Source organism: Agelaius tricolor, unplaced genomic scaffold (genome assembly GCF_023055355.1).
Source record: "Agelaius tricolor isolate 1412-34295 unplaced genomic scaffold, bAgeTri1.0.p SCAF_3, whole genome shotgun sequence".
Classification (NCBI taxonomy): Eukaryota; Metazoa; Chordata; class Aves; order Passeriformes; family Icteridae; genus Agelaius; species Agelaius tricolor.
In genome coordinates, this window is record NW_027269263.1 from 57114634 (window position 1) to 57130961 (window position 16328).

Below are 16328 nucleotides of genomic sequence, written 5' to 3' on the forward strand. Positions count from 1 at the left end.
GCTTTACATCAGCCTCTGAAAGTCCAAGGTGGGAAAAAACAACACAACTCTCCTTCCTCAGGCAGAGGAAGAGAGTGTCTAAAAGCCCTAGGAGCATGAGGTCAACATAGTTTGCATTTCAGGACACACACATTGGTGTAAACAGAGCTTTCCTACATGTACAGAAAGCAAAGTTGGTCCCAGAGAAGTTTTCCTTTACTCCTATTTGTATTCTGACAGTTTGAAGATGAGTTCACCCTGGGCATCCACTGTATCTGAAAAATTTAGTATTAGATATGTTACTTTTATTCTGCTTCCTTTTCAGGGTAACTGGCCTAGTAGCCAAGTAAAATAGAATGTATTTTGATTTTCATTTTCACACCGTTCCTTTCTGCTCTTTTCTGACATTTCATAAGCAAGCTAGGCATGATCCATTAGAGGGGCCACACTGCTGGCTGAGAAACTGCACTCATAAAGGAGCTTTCAGCATCTTACTGTTCAACTGAGAGACCATTTCAAGAACTTCACATGGATCTATACTGAGCCCATTAATATTAATTAGAGAAAGGCTAAAGAACATGTATGAAGAGTGTGCATGAGTCTAGACAGATATTGGAAGAACTCTGGCTGAAAGAAATCAGACTTCAGATATAACATTTGCAAATACTGAAAGGTTTGGAAATCTCTGAGATAAAACTGATGTTGTGAAGTATTGCACTTGGAAAAGAGAGATTAAATGAATAACTGGAAAGAAACTAAAACAATTACTGCTAACATGAGAGCTCTGTAAGAGAAAAACAAATCACATTGCATTATATTTCTACCTGATCATGAGGAAGCAATGACAACTTTTGTGGTACATTTCATGCCCTCTAGCTGTGGGTCACTAATGGGAATTAATTATTCTTTAGACAAAACTTTTGAGGCCTCAAATATAGAAACTCTATGTGCAGCTACAGATAAATGTCAAAGACATCCTTCTATGTGCAGCTACAGATATATGTCAAAGACATCCTTCATTATGTGCCAGTGATTTTTATCACCAACCAAACCATTTTGGTTTAGGAATTTTCTTTTGCTATGCACAAAATGATCACTGCAATTTATCCTATAAATTTAGAAGAGCACAAAAATAAGAACACAGAAAGAAAGCAGTATGGGACTTCTGATTTGATTAGTCATGCATAAAGATACACATATACATGTATAAATAAGTTTATATTATTTATTATACATGTATAAATAAGTTTATATTATTTATTGTTGTCTTTTTTTTGTTCACAGGGCTACAGCTACTCATAGGGGCCAAGTTATATTCAAGGATGCCTTAGCACAACAGCTGTGTGAACAGGGAGGTAAGAGTCACCATAATTCTAAAAATATCTGGCAAATGTGGTTTTCCATTGTACCTGCATGTCAGTGTTACTCTTCATGAAAGTTATTCTATAGAAAACCTCAAATCAGGATCTTATTATCATTCCTGAAACTGAGTTTCTTTGAATCCATACTTCCCACTGTCTATCCAGGAATCCCACTTTTCCTCTCTGCTAAGTGTTGGGGAATATACAAAACTTTAAATAGCATTATGCATATGCCTGAAATCAGCCTGTAATAGCCAACATTTCTTTTCTGTCAAAGCCACCAGCTGAGTTTTAACCCTCAATGTATTAACTTTAAGCAATATGGCTGCAACAAAAGCTTTGTTTACTATCCAGCTCACACACGTACATGTGAAAAATATGCCTTCCCTTTTTGTGAAAGTAGGCCATTGAATTTTTGCCTGTCACATACAACATTTGATCATTTTTATAGCTAAGCAAAATGTTTGACTTACACAAACTTTAAAAATCTAATTGTTTTCACAGCTTACCCTTTGAATGAATAACCTAAAAAGTAAATGTCCTGTTGTCATCTGTTGTCTACAAACAGTACTTTGTTTGAACATGCTTCATTAAGACAGTGAGAAGTAGAGAAGGTATCCATCATTTTTGGTACAGGAGAGAAAGGAATTTCCAGTTATATCAGCAAAATTCCAGTGATATTTCCATGTGAAAAGAAACAATGAAACATAGGCCAAATGATTTAAAATAAAGATTTTAAAATGGGAAATGTGTTGTCATATTAACACACAAGAGAAAATCCCATACAACACATCTCTTGGGAGCATTGGAGCTATAAGGTTGGGATTTTTCCCTATGAGTCTGGCAATATGGTTTTTGCAATAAAAAGCTGTTGAGCATTATTTCAGGAGCATAACTTGAGTTATTCTTATAAAGTATCAATAGTATCTCTGTGATAATGAGGGAAAAATATTTCAACTTTCAACTTCAATATTCAAGTTTTCACTTTTATTGTAGCTCAGTGGAAGTAAGAAGAGGGATTCAGAGAGGTGAAAAACTGTCAGCTAGAAGGCTAGGATGTTGGTTGTACTTTGGAGGAAATAGAAATGTATAACACAGTGCTGGCAATGAGAAGGGAGTGTTATGGTGGTCTGGGTGGAAAGTGATTGGGCCAGCCACGTTTTTTTGCTGTGGGGAAGAAAGAACATCAGGAAAAATTAAGAGGAGGTTAATTAACAGGAGGTTGTGCACCTGTAATGGGAGTGGGGAAGTGCAGTGTTTCAGTGACTGGTGTGTGGGGACCTGGAACAGAAGTGTTGGCAGGATCAGAATTTGGGATGTGCTGAGGATGATGGGGAGGGTATCTCACACAGGCTGCTTCCTGGATGGATGTGAGTCAAGAGTGGAAAAGTGAATATGCAGAGTATCCAGTGTAAAGTGACAAAAGCCAGAACAGAAACAGATTAAATTCTCCAAGGCATAACTGCAGAGTGAGCAACCCAGAGCCAAAGGCAGTCTGGGGCAGCCAGAACAGGTAGGGAAGGGAGAGGGCAGTGAGAGTCACATTGATGGCAGTGACAAAGAGCTGGCAGTGACCAGGATGGTGACAGCCATGCACAAGCAAGCTGAAGGGAAATACATGGTTGTCAGTGTCAGAACTGGCAACGAGAAATTGAGAATATGGCCAAAGCAACAAGATTTCTCCCTGCTAGAAGAAAATACCTTGGTAAGCAGAGGCAAGCTGGTAGATATCCATCTATACAGACCTGACAATCCTTCTTCAGACATTCTGTTCACTGAGATTTTAGTGGGAGAGCTGACAAAAGAAATTTTTATTCTTTCACCCTTCTCTGCTTTACAGTTCTGCAATTTTGGAGCATAACCTAACCTCAGATCAACATTTTAGCAACACTTATGTTGGTTAGAACAGTAAGTCCTTATGTTACTGTTTGCTGTTCCTGAGTTCACAGGAACTCTGCAGAACAAGGAGAAAATAGAATTTGGGTATTTGTTGTATTCAGAGTATAAAGGACGCTGAGATGTCCCACTGGCTGCAAAGCTGTGACAATCCCTTTGCTGCCTCCTCCTCCCATCCATAGCCATGGCCTGCACCAGCTCCCTGAAAGGGCCTTCAGCTTCCCTACCTTGCCACAGTCTCCCACGCCCTTACAACTTTTTTCTTTCCCATGGATTTCCCAGCAATTCCCTTTGCTTTGCACACAGTCACTTCAGAGCCACCCCTAGAGTGTGTGTTGTCACTGCAGTGCCTCTGCAAGCCCTGGATTTGGCTTAGCAAGGATCACCCAGAGGCGCTGCTCTGTGGGCATGGGCAGCGTGTGACAGCTGTGATCAGATTTCCCTGCAACGCTGATGTGCAGCATTCTCAGTTTTTCTCTTGGCTCTGCTCACACATTTTTATCCTCACCATGGCTTCTTCCCCCTTGGTTTCCTAGCTCAGACACAGTTTCCTTGACTTGGATATTCAACCACTGCATTGCCCATTACCCTTGCTCCCACCCCTTCCAGGCTCTCTGCCTTTTTGTTCTTATTTCTTCAGCACAGTGTGCATTGCATTAATCTCTAACCACTGCATACTATTATCATCCTTATACTATTAGAATTAATTTTCCTATTCAAAGAAAAGAAGCTTTCTTTGAAGTAGACCTTACTTCATTTATTCAATTTTCATCAACACCACTCATGTAAACAAAGGATTCTTTCAGGAAGAATTAGTGAATTTATTTAGATGCAAATATCATATTAATATATATGCAAAACAGCAAGGTAGATTGACATAAATGAGGTTTTATAGTCTGTTTCTAGCCCTAAACATTACTATACTTAAATCAGGCCCTGAATGATGGGACATATTAAGTAAAGAAAAATAAAACCACAGGGCAATTTCATAGATTTATTACAGGACATCTTCTTAATAAGTATGTTCACTGGAGGTGGTATCAGACTTCCTAATGTTTAGTAAAAAGGATATACAGGAAGATGTGAAAGTAGCAAGGAATCTCAAAAATCATGTTTACTGTGGTTGTCCACTCTCAGATGTACATTAATAAATCCTGATAGAGTTAATGGAATTTGTGCAGTAAAAGGAAAGTGATTTTTTATATTTTGAAAAGAATTAGAGGATGATAAAGGGTGGTGTTAAGGGATGGCAATGCCATGTGTATAATGTAAATGTAGTAAGAAATGATGCCATAGGGAAAGACACCAAAGAAAGTAAAATAATTGCTTTAAAAGCTTTGTGTTCAGAATATAATACATATTTTAGGAAGCTAGGGAGAGCTGATGTTTGAGAGCTGATGTAAGCTTTAAATTTTATGAGAATTCTACTGAAGAAAGGAGACATAAAAATTTTCATAGAAAAAGTTAAGCTAGAACAAACAGGAAAAACCCCAACAGAAATAAAAACTGTATAAAAGAATCTGGAAAGGGTAGCTGTCTTGTCAATGCTTTTAAGGATAAATAAGGATCATAATGAGTGATGATATTCTTGCCAGTAAAAATATATTTAATAAACCATATATTTAACTCGTTGTAATAGTTAAATAAATGGAAAATAAGGTAAGCTTAGTATTGTGATTCATATTTATTTCTGAGAATATCTTGAGAATTGGTCCAGACGTCTTTTATTTGAGAACTTTTGCCTGAATGTTTGTGCAAGACCTTTTAGGTGTATTTTGTACCTTGTAAAATTTAGGAACACTGGAAAAAAAAATGCAAACCAGATTTCAAGATCTCAGGCTTGTATTTTACAAGCTCTCAGAGCAGTATTTTACAGAGCAGAGGACTGGAGAGTAGAGCTGGTGTGAAGCTCCCCAGTTCATCTTTTAGCAAGAATAACCCAACCCTCGGGCACCTCACTGACTCTCCCTGGGGGATGCTCAGCCTCCATCATTCAGCAGCAACCTTGTTTACCAGTAGAGAGAAAGTATTGGAGGGAGTCTAAATAAAAGCATTTATTTCCCTTTTTATCTTCATCTGGCTGCTAATGACAAGGAGATTAGATTTCATAATCTGCAAAACAGAAGACACCTCTCTGCACACCTCATTTGTCCTGAATTGATGAGCAACAGCTGATGGCCCCTGGCTGCAGAACTCTGAGCACAGTGTTTGTCTGGGAGCATGCAGGCATTTGTGTCACTGTAATTCACTTGCCCTTTATATTAAAAAACACACAAAGTTCAGGGTTCTGAGAAAAAAAAAAAGGGTATATTTATGTTTTTTAGTGGGTTTTAAGAATATTTTCTTATGCTGCATTTTCTACCTATACCTATACACAATCTTGACCCCAGAACTCTATGGAATATGACTGTCAATAGTACAAATTGATGTTTCTGTGTTTAATTTGCCTTATGCTTCCTCTTTTTATCTGAATGGGGACTAATGTTACTTAACAGTTGACTATTACCATGTTTAATGATTTTGGCTTTTATTTTTTCACTGACAACAAGACCACCAACAAATTGTTTCTTTCCTCCTCACATTCCAGTTTCTAGAAGATGACATTCCCTTCCCACTACTTTAATATTTCCCCCCCTTCCAGTTTAACCAAAAAGGGGCATATTTAAATTGGCTTAACCTTTCAGCAGCCTTATTTCACCCACAGAAAAATTTAACCTTTTACTCCAAAACATTCCTCCATTCTCCCTCATCCCAGTGACACAGAGCTCTACAATGTCCCCATTGACTTTTGAATTTCCCATTATCTTCCTCAAGATTCTCATGCTTTCAGTTTGACTGTGGCCTTTCTCTCTCTGAATCACTTTGTATTGCATCCTTTCTTCTCTGCTTTTTCTTGCCAAAGGGACTGTCTTGTAAGACAAGGCAAGCACTCTACATTTCCTTACATTTCCTCATATTGTATTTGCTGATACCTCTTAGATTGTGACCTCAGTTGAGCTCACTTCCATTCTTTGCTCAGTACAATTCATCTCTTGTAAAGCTCTGTATATTCCCAGGGTGCTGGTTGAAAATCAAATAATAAATTCATTTACTTTACTTTTTAAAAAGGTACAACATTCTCATTCAAGCTAAGATGCATTTTGGAGCCACACAAATACTGGGTCTAAATTTAAAACCATCCAACCATGTGCCTAAGGAACATCTAACAAAGTGAATAATGGTTTAAAATATGAACTAAGATGGTCTTTCTTTTTCCCTCTCAGTCTGAAGTATTGTATAATTCCTTTTAAATTATAAATTTATATATTTGCACTGTATAGCTACTCTGCACTGTAGCATTTCTTTTATCTTTGTCATATTGTACAAAAAAACTTCATTTGACTTGAGCCCCACTGTATGGTTTATAGAAAAATCCATGTTATTTTAAAGTAAGTAGTTCTATAAATTGATTAGAAAGGCAGATTGGAAAATATTTTAAAACAACTACAATTTTTATAACTAATATTTTAAAAACTACTATTAGTTTTGTGTAATGTTTTGAATTTCTATTATTTGTGGGCCTTAAATACAATTGAAGATCATCCCAGTGCTGTTGTTTTGCAATGAAATATAAAATGCAATACAGAAATTATTCATAGAGAGAATAAAGTCTATGTTTATCACTCATTGAATGGTACCCTCACAGTCTTTTCTCATATTCAGCTCAGGAATTTGAATTACAATCAGAATACCTGAGGCAAAAATACTTGGGCTTCTTAGATCCGATAAAGATTTAGGAAACCTCTCCCCAGCATAAAGTCTATACTTGTAACAACATTTTTGTCTAACATGAAGTGTTTGCTTAGTTCCACCTCTAATTTTTAAATGATTGATCAGTAGCATTAGTATGGACCTGCACAATTTATTTCCTTTCATTCTGTTGGTCACAGTTTTGGTGTGCAATGTACCATGCATATGGTGGAAGAGCCATTTCAGGAAAAAATCTCAGATCCCAAGTCTGTATTTTTTAATCACATAAACAGCCAGTTTTATTAAATAATGGTGAAATCAATTTACAAATGTAAAGATGCCAAGTTTGTGCTATGCCTGTGCCTTTTTGATGAATGCTGAAATTTTGCAATAATTTGAAATAATTTCATTCATGACAGTGTGTATCCTTGTCTGGAGAAAGCCTCTTTGAAAAAGAGCCATGCCAAACAACCTGGGGTGAATGATACCACAATGATACCCTCCTCATTTGGAGGTCTGAACTGCTCTCCTTGGAGAAGGTGGTCTCTTCCTGTTGAGCTACTTTCAAATGAAATTTGCTTGGGCAGCTGAGTCTGCCCATGGTGTGTGCTGGCACAGCCACGCTCCTCGCAGGGGAGCACTGGCAGGATGGCTCTCAGCCACCCCTGTGCTCACAGCAGATCACCCCTCAGAACTGCCCTGGAACTACTGAGAAGGAGGGATTCAGACATCAGGGACAGAGATTTTATTTTAAACCTAGCCTCTTGGAAAAGGAGTATTACAGGAGTATTACAAATCCCATGCCATAATGTGCTTCTTTTCCTGCAGGCAAAATACAGAATAGTTGGTGTTGCTCGATCTGGGAAATTATTCAGTTAGTCCAGTTTGATCTATTTTTTTGTGCAAATAATTTTTAAAAGGTTTCTAGTGAAATTTACACATTCCCAGGGAGAAACACAGTACCTGGGGCTGCAAGGGACAAATGCAGTTTTCACTGTAGGACTCACCAGTGCAGTCCAGCACTATTCTGGAGACAGTGCCAAGCTTAACATGCAATAGTTTTATTTCTCCAGATTTTGTACCAGCATGATGAGGGGTCTTGACCATTGCTGGAGTCATTATTGGCATTTTTGCTGGGGAAGACAAAGCAGCACAGGTGACTTTCTTGTGTAAAAATGGAGCAAGTTAGCCACGAAAAGGAAAAAATATTTCCGATTTCTGAACAGCAACAGACTCTTAAGGAGGTGTTTTCTCTCAGCTGCAGTAAAGTTTTCTGTGGTTTTCAGTTTGTGTGTATATATAAATGCATACATACATACCTATATATGCCAATGTATATATGTATGCATGTATGTACATGTGTGTGTATATATACACATACATATATATGTATATGTACATAAGATTAGGGGAGAGATATATCTATACACAAAAATGTATATATTTATATGGTTAGTGGATGGTGTAGAACATGTCACTCCTCTCACTGGTAAGCCTGTTAAATGGAAGTTTTCTGTCTAAGGTAAATCCAGATTGCTTGCCATCATTTTCTGGTCTGCAGATAGCTCATTTGTTGACTGCTCAGTCTTCTTTATCACCTACTTCTCCATGAAGTGTTGCAGTTTCATTAGAGAATGGCATGGCTCCTTGTAAATCCAGTATTTAAGGACTAAGCAGGAAGAGAAAAACAAAATTCTTGAGATTTGTATTGGGCTTTCAGATGACTATGTGTGAGAGCTCTACACAGATTGCTGCGCTCATTTTTATGTTTATTTTTAATCTATTTTTAATTTGTCAGATGGTATGACAGAAATTGCAGTAATTCAGTATTTATTGCAAATATGCTGATCTATGGCTGAGATACTGATGGACAAATAGGTAGCTGCTTCCCAGGAGCTTGGTTATATGCACCCCTTTGGCCTTCATGAAAGAGATGTAACCTACTTTGGGTTTAAGTTCCAGCAAGGCTGTGAATGTGGTAGCTGCCATAGGGTATCCTACACACTGTGTAGCCAGCTTGTAGACTTCCACATATATTTTTATGTAGCTGTGCCCTTTCAGATACAGTCTGGTTCCATTTGTGTAATGCTGCACCAAGACTCCTGTTGCAAAGTGTTGGAAGAAGGTTACTCAACAAATTTGTGCCGTTTCACGTGCCCCCCATGCAGTGTCTTTACAACATTCTGGTGTTTCTTGGGAGGCAGAGACCTACTGGGGAATTGATCAGCATTGCCTGCAAAAACATGCTTGGATATAAGTGTTTGATATTGAGATTTGCAGAGTTATCTGCTACTTGTTACCCTAGGAATATTTGGATTACTTCTCCCAATAATATGCCCAGTAAAATGTTGTTCAGTGTAGTATAAAAGATCAAAAATGGCATTTTTTACCTCTCTTAGACTATTTATTTTGTTAAGTCTAATTTCCACTTTTTCAGCCCTTGAGCTATTGAATCTTAATCCAAATTAGTTTTAACAATATCTCATCATTCTAGACTTGAATTGATCTTTTTTTTACCTTACTGTAAAGCCAGTACTAACTTTCATTTATTTCAATGCTTGTTTTAATTAAGAGAACAATTATTTTTGTTTTCCTATTATATTTTTGTAACTTTTGGGGTCTATCACATTTTTCACAATTAAACTACTGATTTAAGAGAGTATATACTGTACAATTTGTTTTAAGCTGAATTGATATTTAATGCTGCAGTTGAGCCCTGTTGATAGAAAATATTCATGCACTGTGTGTCTTTGTTTTCCACAGCCCCGACAGAAGCTCCCTTACATCCTCACCTAGGTAGGTAATTTGTCATTCTTACTACTTAAACTCAGAATCAATGACTTTATTATAGTAAAAAATCTGTAAAGTCACATTAAACTAGGTCTGAGGAATTCAAATAAAAATGAGATTCGTATGAAGTTGAATGAATTATATCTAATTCTGATTAGTTGTTTCTTCATTGTGGCTTTTATTTCTCTTTCTTGTCTTTGACTCCTTGCAGTGTGAGTATATCATGCTGCAGACTTTTTGGTCCTAGTTATGTATTAGAGTCCTAGTTATGTATTAGAGCATCTGTTTGCAAGAGAGCCAGGACTGGAGCACCCCTGCTATGAAAACAGGCTGGAAGATTTGGAATTGCTCTGCCTGGGGAAGGGAAGGCTTCAGTGAGACATTAGAGCATCTTTAAAGGGGCTGCAAGAAAGCTGGAGAGGCATTTTTTCAAGTGCTTTTTGTAATAAAACAAGGGGGAATGAGGGACTTTAAAATGAAAGAGGGCAGATTTAGATTAGCTGTCAAGTTGGTCAGACACTGGAATAGATTTCCAGAGAAGCTGTGGATGCCCCATCTCTGGAAGTGTTCATGGCCAGGTTGGATGTGATTTTGAGCACTCTGGTATAGTGGGAGGTGTCCCTGCCCATGCCAGAGGTGTTGGGATAAGATGATCTTTAAGGTCCCTTTCAACCCAAACCATTCTCTGATTCTCTGCCCCATAACCTTCAGTGTGGGACAGCACCTCACAGCAGGGCAGGGTTGCTCTGAGGAAGGTTTTGTGCCAGTGCACCTCCCAGGTGGACCCTGGAGCAAGGCACTGCTGCTCCCTGCATCCACCAACCCTTGTGCTGCCGTTTGATTCACCCAGGACAGATTCTGGCATTCTTCCTCAGTTTAAATAGCAGGTGACAGTTACTTCATTACTTTAGTGGAAGTATTTGTAGAGGAGGATCTGTCTAACACAATCACAGGTGCCAAAGCGCTGGGATTTTAAGTGAGTTTATTTGTCATCATACATAAATGAGAGAGTAAATCTAGGTGGAATATTGGGGAAGTTTGCAGAACAGTGGTGAGAAATATTTGCATAACATAGCTCACAGTTTATGTTCCTTAGATAAATTGACCTTTACTGACAGGTCTGCTGATAGCAGCAGAGAAATTCCAGTGAACTCATTGATTTTCACTTATGAGTTGTCAAAATGTATTCCCTGACTGTAAGATCTGTAATACCCTCATTAGGACTTCTCATCCATTCTTGTGCCCATGTTTGCAGAATCTCAATTTGGAAGGATTTTTTCCTAAACATTCAGAAAACCAACAATTCAGAACAAAACTTCTTAGAAGATTTAGCGTGTACTTGATGACTCCATCTTTCCATAGCCATCACACTTCCATGATGGGGGCACTTTTTAATTTTTTGTGGTACTATTATCCAGAGTAAGGAAAAAGTCCTGTAAATAAGAAGCACTGGCTTTTATAAGTAGTTTAACCTAAAAAGCAGACTTTTAGAAATCTAAAATGCACTTAACAATGCATTTATTTGGGTAAGAAAGCATGGGATGATTGCACTGGATTCTTTTCCTATACTGCTTTTTTTTCTTTGCAGCTGAAATGCACAGTGACAGCATTATCCTGCGAGATGACTTTGACTCTTACCATCAGCAAGAATTGAATCCTACCATGTGGTGAGTTTCTGCACTCCTTTAGATGCATTTGAGCAAATGAAAACATTTATTGAATGAAATGAAGTATAAACTGATGTGTGGGTTTGCTTCATTAGGACCTAAATATTTTGGTTTATTAATTAATTCATTAATGAGTAACTGAGAAATTCTAAGAACATTGAAGTGGATGACAAATTCTTCTTGATTTCAAATTTTTAAATAATCCAAAAATAGAAGGACTAGAGCTGAGCTCAGTGAATATTTATGAATGAAGATTTTGGTTTCCTGAAAACACAGATTTTCATCAAAAAGGAGAAGAATTTCAATAATTAAACTTTGTTGTTTCACAATTCTTTTTTAATTTCGTGTTGTACATGTTTTTGGTGAAGGTAACTATAGCAATAATTCCTTCCAAATTGAAATGAAGTGTTTCCAAATGCTTAAAAAAATCATAAGAAACCCCCCCCAAAACCCCAACTGGAATTAAATACCTCTGTCTAATATTCATGTGATGAAAATGTTTGAGGTTGAATTTCTTTTTCTTTTTTTTTTAGTGGAAGGCACACTTTTTCAGAACTGTTTTGTATTGTATAAGAAGGAAAACACTCCTTCTCAGTTCTATTGAGCAACTTCCAATTGCTAGGGCTTGGGGGGTTTTGGGATTCCTGAATTGGGTCATTCATATTATCACAGTCTATGTCTGAAACAGCCAGCACAAGATGTTTTTGTTCTTTAACCAGTGGAAGCTACAGAAGAATCTCAACCTTCCCATGCATAACAAGGCAGGTACACCTTGGGGCAGGTCAGGCAGCAGCTTTATGAACTGTGAGCACAGTGAGAGAGCTCTCAGACACCATCGCTCCCTCTGCTCCCCCATTCTCACTCAGCCAAGGGATTGCAGAGCCCCAACCCCTGCACTGGTTCAGAAAACAATGGAAGAGTTGAGGAAAAATAATCACTTCAATGTTAATAAAGTCAAATATCAAACCCTGGGAGGGGTGGGCTCCTTAAGTCACTGCCATAGTCCAAAGTTGCCCAACTTTGCCCATAGTCCAAAGTTGCCCAAAGTTGTCCTGTAAATAACAGGACAATCTGGAGGGATAACTGTTAGTGGAGCCTACAGGAGCAATCTCCCAGTGCTCCCTGAGCTCCAAAGGTGGGAGTTGGAAACAGTGGCAGACTGTCAGCTTTTAGGCAAAAGGAGTGTTCTTTTACCAAGGATGACTCTTAGACAGACTTCTGAATCTTCAATATTAATAATTTTACCACCACAGTGATCATAAACAACCATTTAATATGATATATGTGTGCAATGTCCCAGAAGAGGAAGCTATACATCTCTCTTAGTACAAAACTAATTCTGTTCTGTATAGTGAGTGTATATACAGTATAAAATACCCAGATAAACACATCTCTTGGTCTTAATATGAAGTTTTGAAGGTTGGAGCCTCCTTTTCTTATATAAGATTGTTTCTGAGTTTTCTATTTCTTTCAATCCTATTTTATAAATATAATTAATTTATTGTTTTAATTCATACAAGGCATAGAAATATATTACTGGGTTAGTTTATCTTGTTCAAATAAATCCTTGGTGAGCATTTTAGCACTTACCTGTGTTTGTTAGTTAATACATTCATTCTGTGACATTTGACTTTATTTTCCTTTTTATTAAGGACTGTCACAACTTTCCATCTGTGCAGATCTTTCATAGCTTAACCATCTTATGTAAAAATGCTGTAGTTTACAGAATTTTACAGATATTTTTATTTTTTTCATGCTCATTTTAACAGGTTTTAATTGTGCCTACAATTTTTGCTCCTCTCATTCCTTTTGTATCAGCTCTTTAAATGTTTTTTTCTGGACTAGAGGCATTAAGGATGTGTGATACTATAACAAAAAAAACCCTATTTCTTTATGGGTATGGACAGATCAAGGACTCTTAATGGGTTGCAGAATAGCTGCCAAGGTAGATAGCTTTAGCAGCAGTGTGTTAAATGGACTTGAGTGGAAAGAAATGAGGAGAGGCATTATTTCCCTGCAGATGCCTCATAATTCACAGAGGACTTGTCTATTGGGAGCCTCCATAATTTATTTATCCATTGCTCTCAACTTTAAATTCATCCTTGCTTATAGAAGTCTCAACAGAAAAATATCAGATTAAAAGAGTCCCCAGTCTTCTGCTCCTTTTGTTGCCAAGATGTGGATTTGGTCCCTCTGGAATAAACTTCACCACCTTGCTTGGTGAGTCAGTGCAGAGAGGTGGGTGCTAGGAGAGAGCCCAAAAACTCACCACAATCCTGAGACAGATTTTCCTGTAATAGCACAAAGCCAGCATTTTCAGCAATGCTAAACAGAAGTGGAGCACAAATAAAAGAAAACCATAGTGATGTATCATGAGCTTTTCAGCACAAAGAATTTCTGCAGTAGCTCTGCCTCCAGTGAAGGCCCACTTAGCAGCAGAAAGCTCATTCTCATTTGATTGTCTAGTGGGAGTAAAATCAGGAATTATTAACAGTTGTTGCCATCCACCCTAAAATTGTGTTTTTTCCCCTGGCACCTGCTAAAATCCCATCTTTACCACAAGCAATTGCAGTGAGTGCTGGAGCAGCATTTCCATCCCTGCTCAGCCTGCTCTGTGTGGAGCAGCTGCCTCGTGTGCCCCAGCAGGGCCGTGCCACGGGGCCACTTACACCCAGCCACTCTAATCACTTCTGAAGCCATTATTTGTGTGCTGATGAAAGGAGAACTGCTTGTATTTTCCTCCAATCTTTTCTTCCCAAATCCTACATAACACTGGCTTGGAAGTGATTAATATTTTCCCGCTCCTCCTGCTTCCCCTTTTGGCATGTGCAGCTCTGGCAGAGATGTACCATCCAAGAGCACCAGATAAGCAGTTTATGTCCTCTCTATGTGTCCAATTTTATGAGTCCCAGCAGAGCCTGTGTGTCACTCCATTGCTGGGAGAGGCCTCATATCAAATAACTATTTTGCACAAGGGCACTCTATGATTTTGAGAGTTACTGCCTGCTCTTTCAAATGCATTGTAAGACACATCCTTCCCAGCAGCCATCTGTTTCTTTGGAGGCTCAGAAACAGGGAAGGAGTGGCTGCAAGTGTTTTTGGAGCTGCAGAAGGAAGAGAAAGGAAAGGCTCTTTCTAAAAGAAAAGCCACAGTACCACATACCTAAATAAAAAAATTGGTGACTGAAAGAAAACAGGAGAAACTGCTAAAGTGGGAAAGGGACAGGGAGAGAGGAGGCAACAGGAGACGACACATCCTTATGTGAACATAAATGAAACATAGAACAAAGAAGGAGGATTTCTCTGCTGGGAATGCAGAAATGGAAGCATTTTCTCTTTTTTTTTTGGGAAACCACCCACTATGAGAATCTTCTTGTATGGTATATCCAACTAATGTTTATAATCTTTTCTTCCAGTGTCTAGTCATGTCAGAATATGGTCATTCCCAAAGTCCCCAGCCCATAGGCAAAAGCCTGCTCACCTAAGCAAAGATTTCCCATTTCTTGGGTTTTATTTGCCACCAATCTTACAAAGATCTCTTGTCTTGTGAAAAAAAAATATGTTTCACACAGTCATAAATGTCCAATGTATTATGTATCTGACATGTATCAGCTGTGGAAGTGAAGGTGGGTAACACACCATAAATGCAGCACCAATGTCCATGCTCAGCCAGCCGCTGCTGACTTGTTGAACTACCAGAAGTGCTTAGTACATTTGTCAATTAGAAAATTGAAATAATACAAGGGATTAATGTCCATGAGACTTTCTGAAAACTGACAGGACACTGTTAGATCAGAAAGCTCAGGAATGAAGGAATTACTGATTTCTTCAGTTGGGAAAGGGAATCTGCACCAGTACCACATCAGGAAATGGCTGGATGAATAGTATGAAGAAGACTGCCTAGGTCATTGAGCATCTATTCCTGTGACCATCTTGCCTCCATGTAACCTCATAAACTGCAGTAGAGAGCATAAAAAAGGTGCTAGATAAGAACTAAACCAGGCTAAACGAGAACAAATGTTTTAAAAAATTCTGTTTAATCCTATGATAAATTATCTAATGTTAAGAAATGCATAAATTAGTAAAGAATAAATGTTGGCATTAATGCATGTTTCTGTATAAAACAGTTTTAATAGTAGGACTGGAGAAAGCAGGGGATTCAGTACATTTAAAGGAGAAAGAGACAGTACAGAAGTGTTTTGCTGGCTAAACTCTCCTTCCAAATTTGATGTCATGTTTCATCTCAAAGCCTATCAGCACACCAAGCAGCAGTCACTTACAGAAGGCACACTTGTCAAAGATGACATGAAGAATAGTTGAGCATGTAAAATCAATCAATAAGAAACAGAGATTCTCTTGGTCATCACTTCTTCATGGCATATGAGAAATGTACAGGTACAGTGATATTTCCAGTGGCAAAGAGGTTGAGGAAAGCTTTGTGACAGGAGAGAGAGGTCCTAAAGTGGTTTCCAAATTGCACTAAAACTGTGGGATTAAACTTCAGAAAGATTTATGTTTAAAAATCTCTTGGCAGTTTGAGATGTTTATCTTCTTTATGGTTCAGACATCACAAAAGACATCAGTCAATATAATATCCACATACTCAGGTATTGTAGAGGGAAAAGGAATGACAAATAGGGGTGAGGAAACAGCAGATGTTTCCCCCTCAGCAAAGTGAAGAACAATAGCAGAGAGAGGTGGGACTGTCTAAGCCAGGCATGAGAGAGATGGCAGGTCTGTGGAGAAGAAGTCATCTCGATAAATGCGACACATGTCAGCAGCGGCAGCGAGGACCAGCTGTGAAGAGAAAGCTGAAGTGATTTTAATGTGCTAAGATTTTAGACTAGGCAGGTGAGAAAGATAATGTAGAAAGCTGCACCCAGCCAGGGCAATTAATACTCTTTTC

The 16328-nt window shown here is 38.2% G+C and overlaps 1 protein-coding gene across 2 annotated transcripts in view; it reads left to right on the forward strand.

Moving 5' to 3' along the window:
* RELN (reelin) overlaps positions 1–16328 on the forward strand; it is a 283789-nt gene that overhangs the window by 112470 nt on the left and 154991 nt on the right. For both annotated transcript variants that reach the window (XM_071423955.1, XM_071423956.1), the window contains exons 4-6: positions 1264–1334; positions 9729–9761; positions 11344–11422. In XM_071423955.1, the coding sequence (XP_071280056.1) occupies positions 1264–1334; positions 9729–9761; positions 11344–11422 (183 nt within the window). The remainder of the gene's footprint in view (positions 1–1263; positions 1335–9728; positions 9762–11343; positions 11423–16328) is intronic.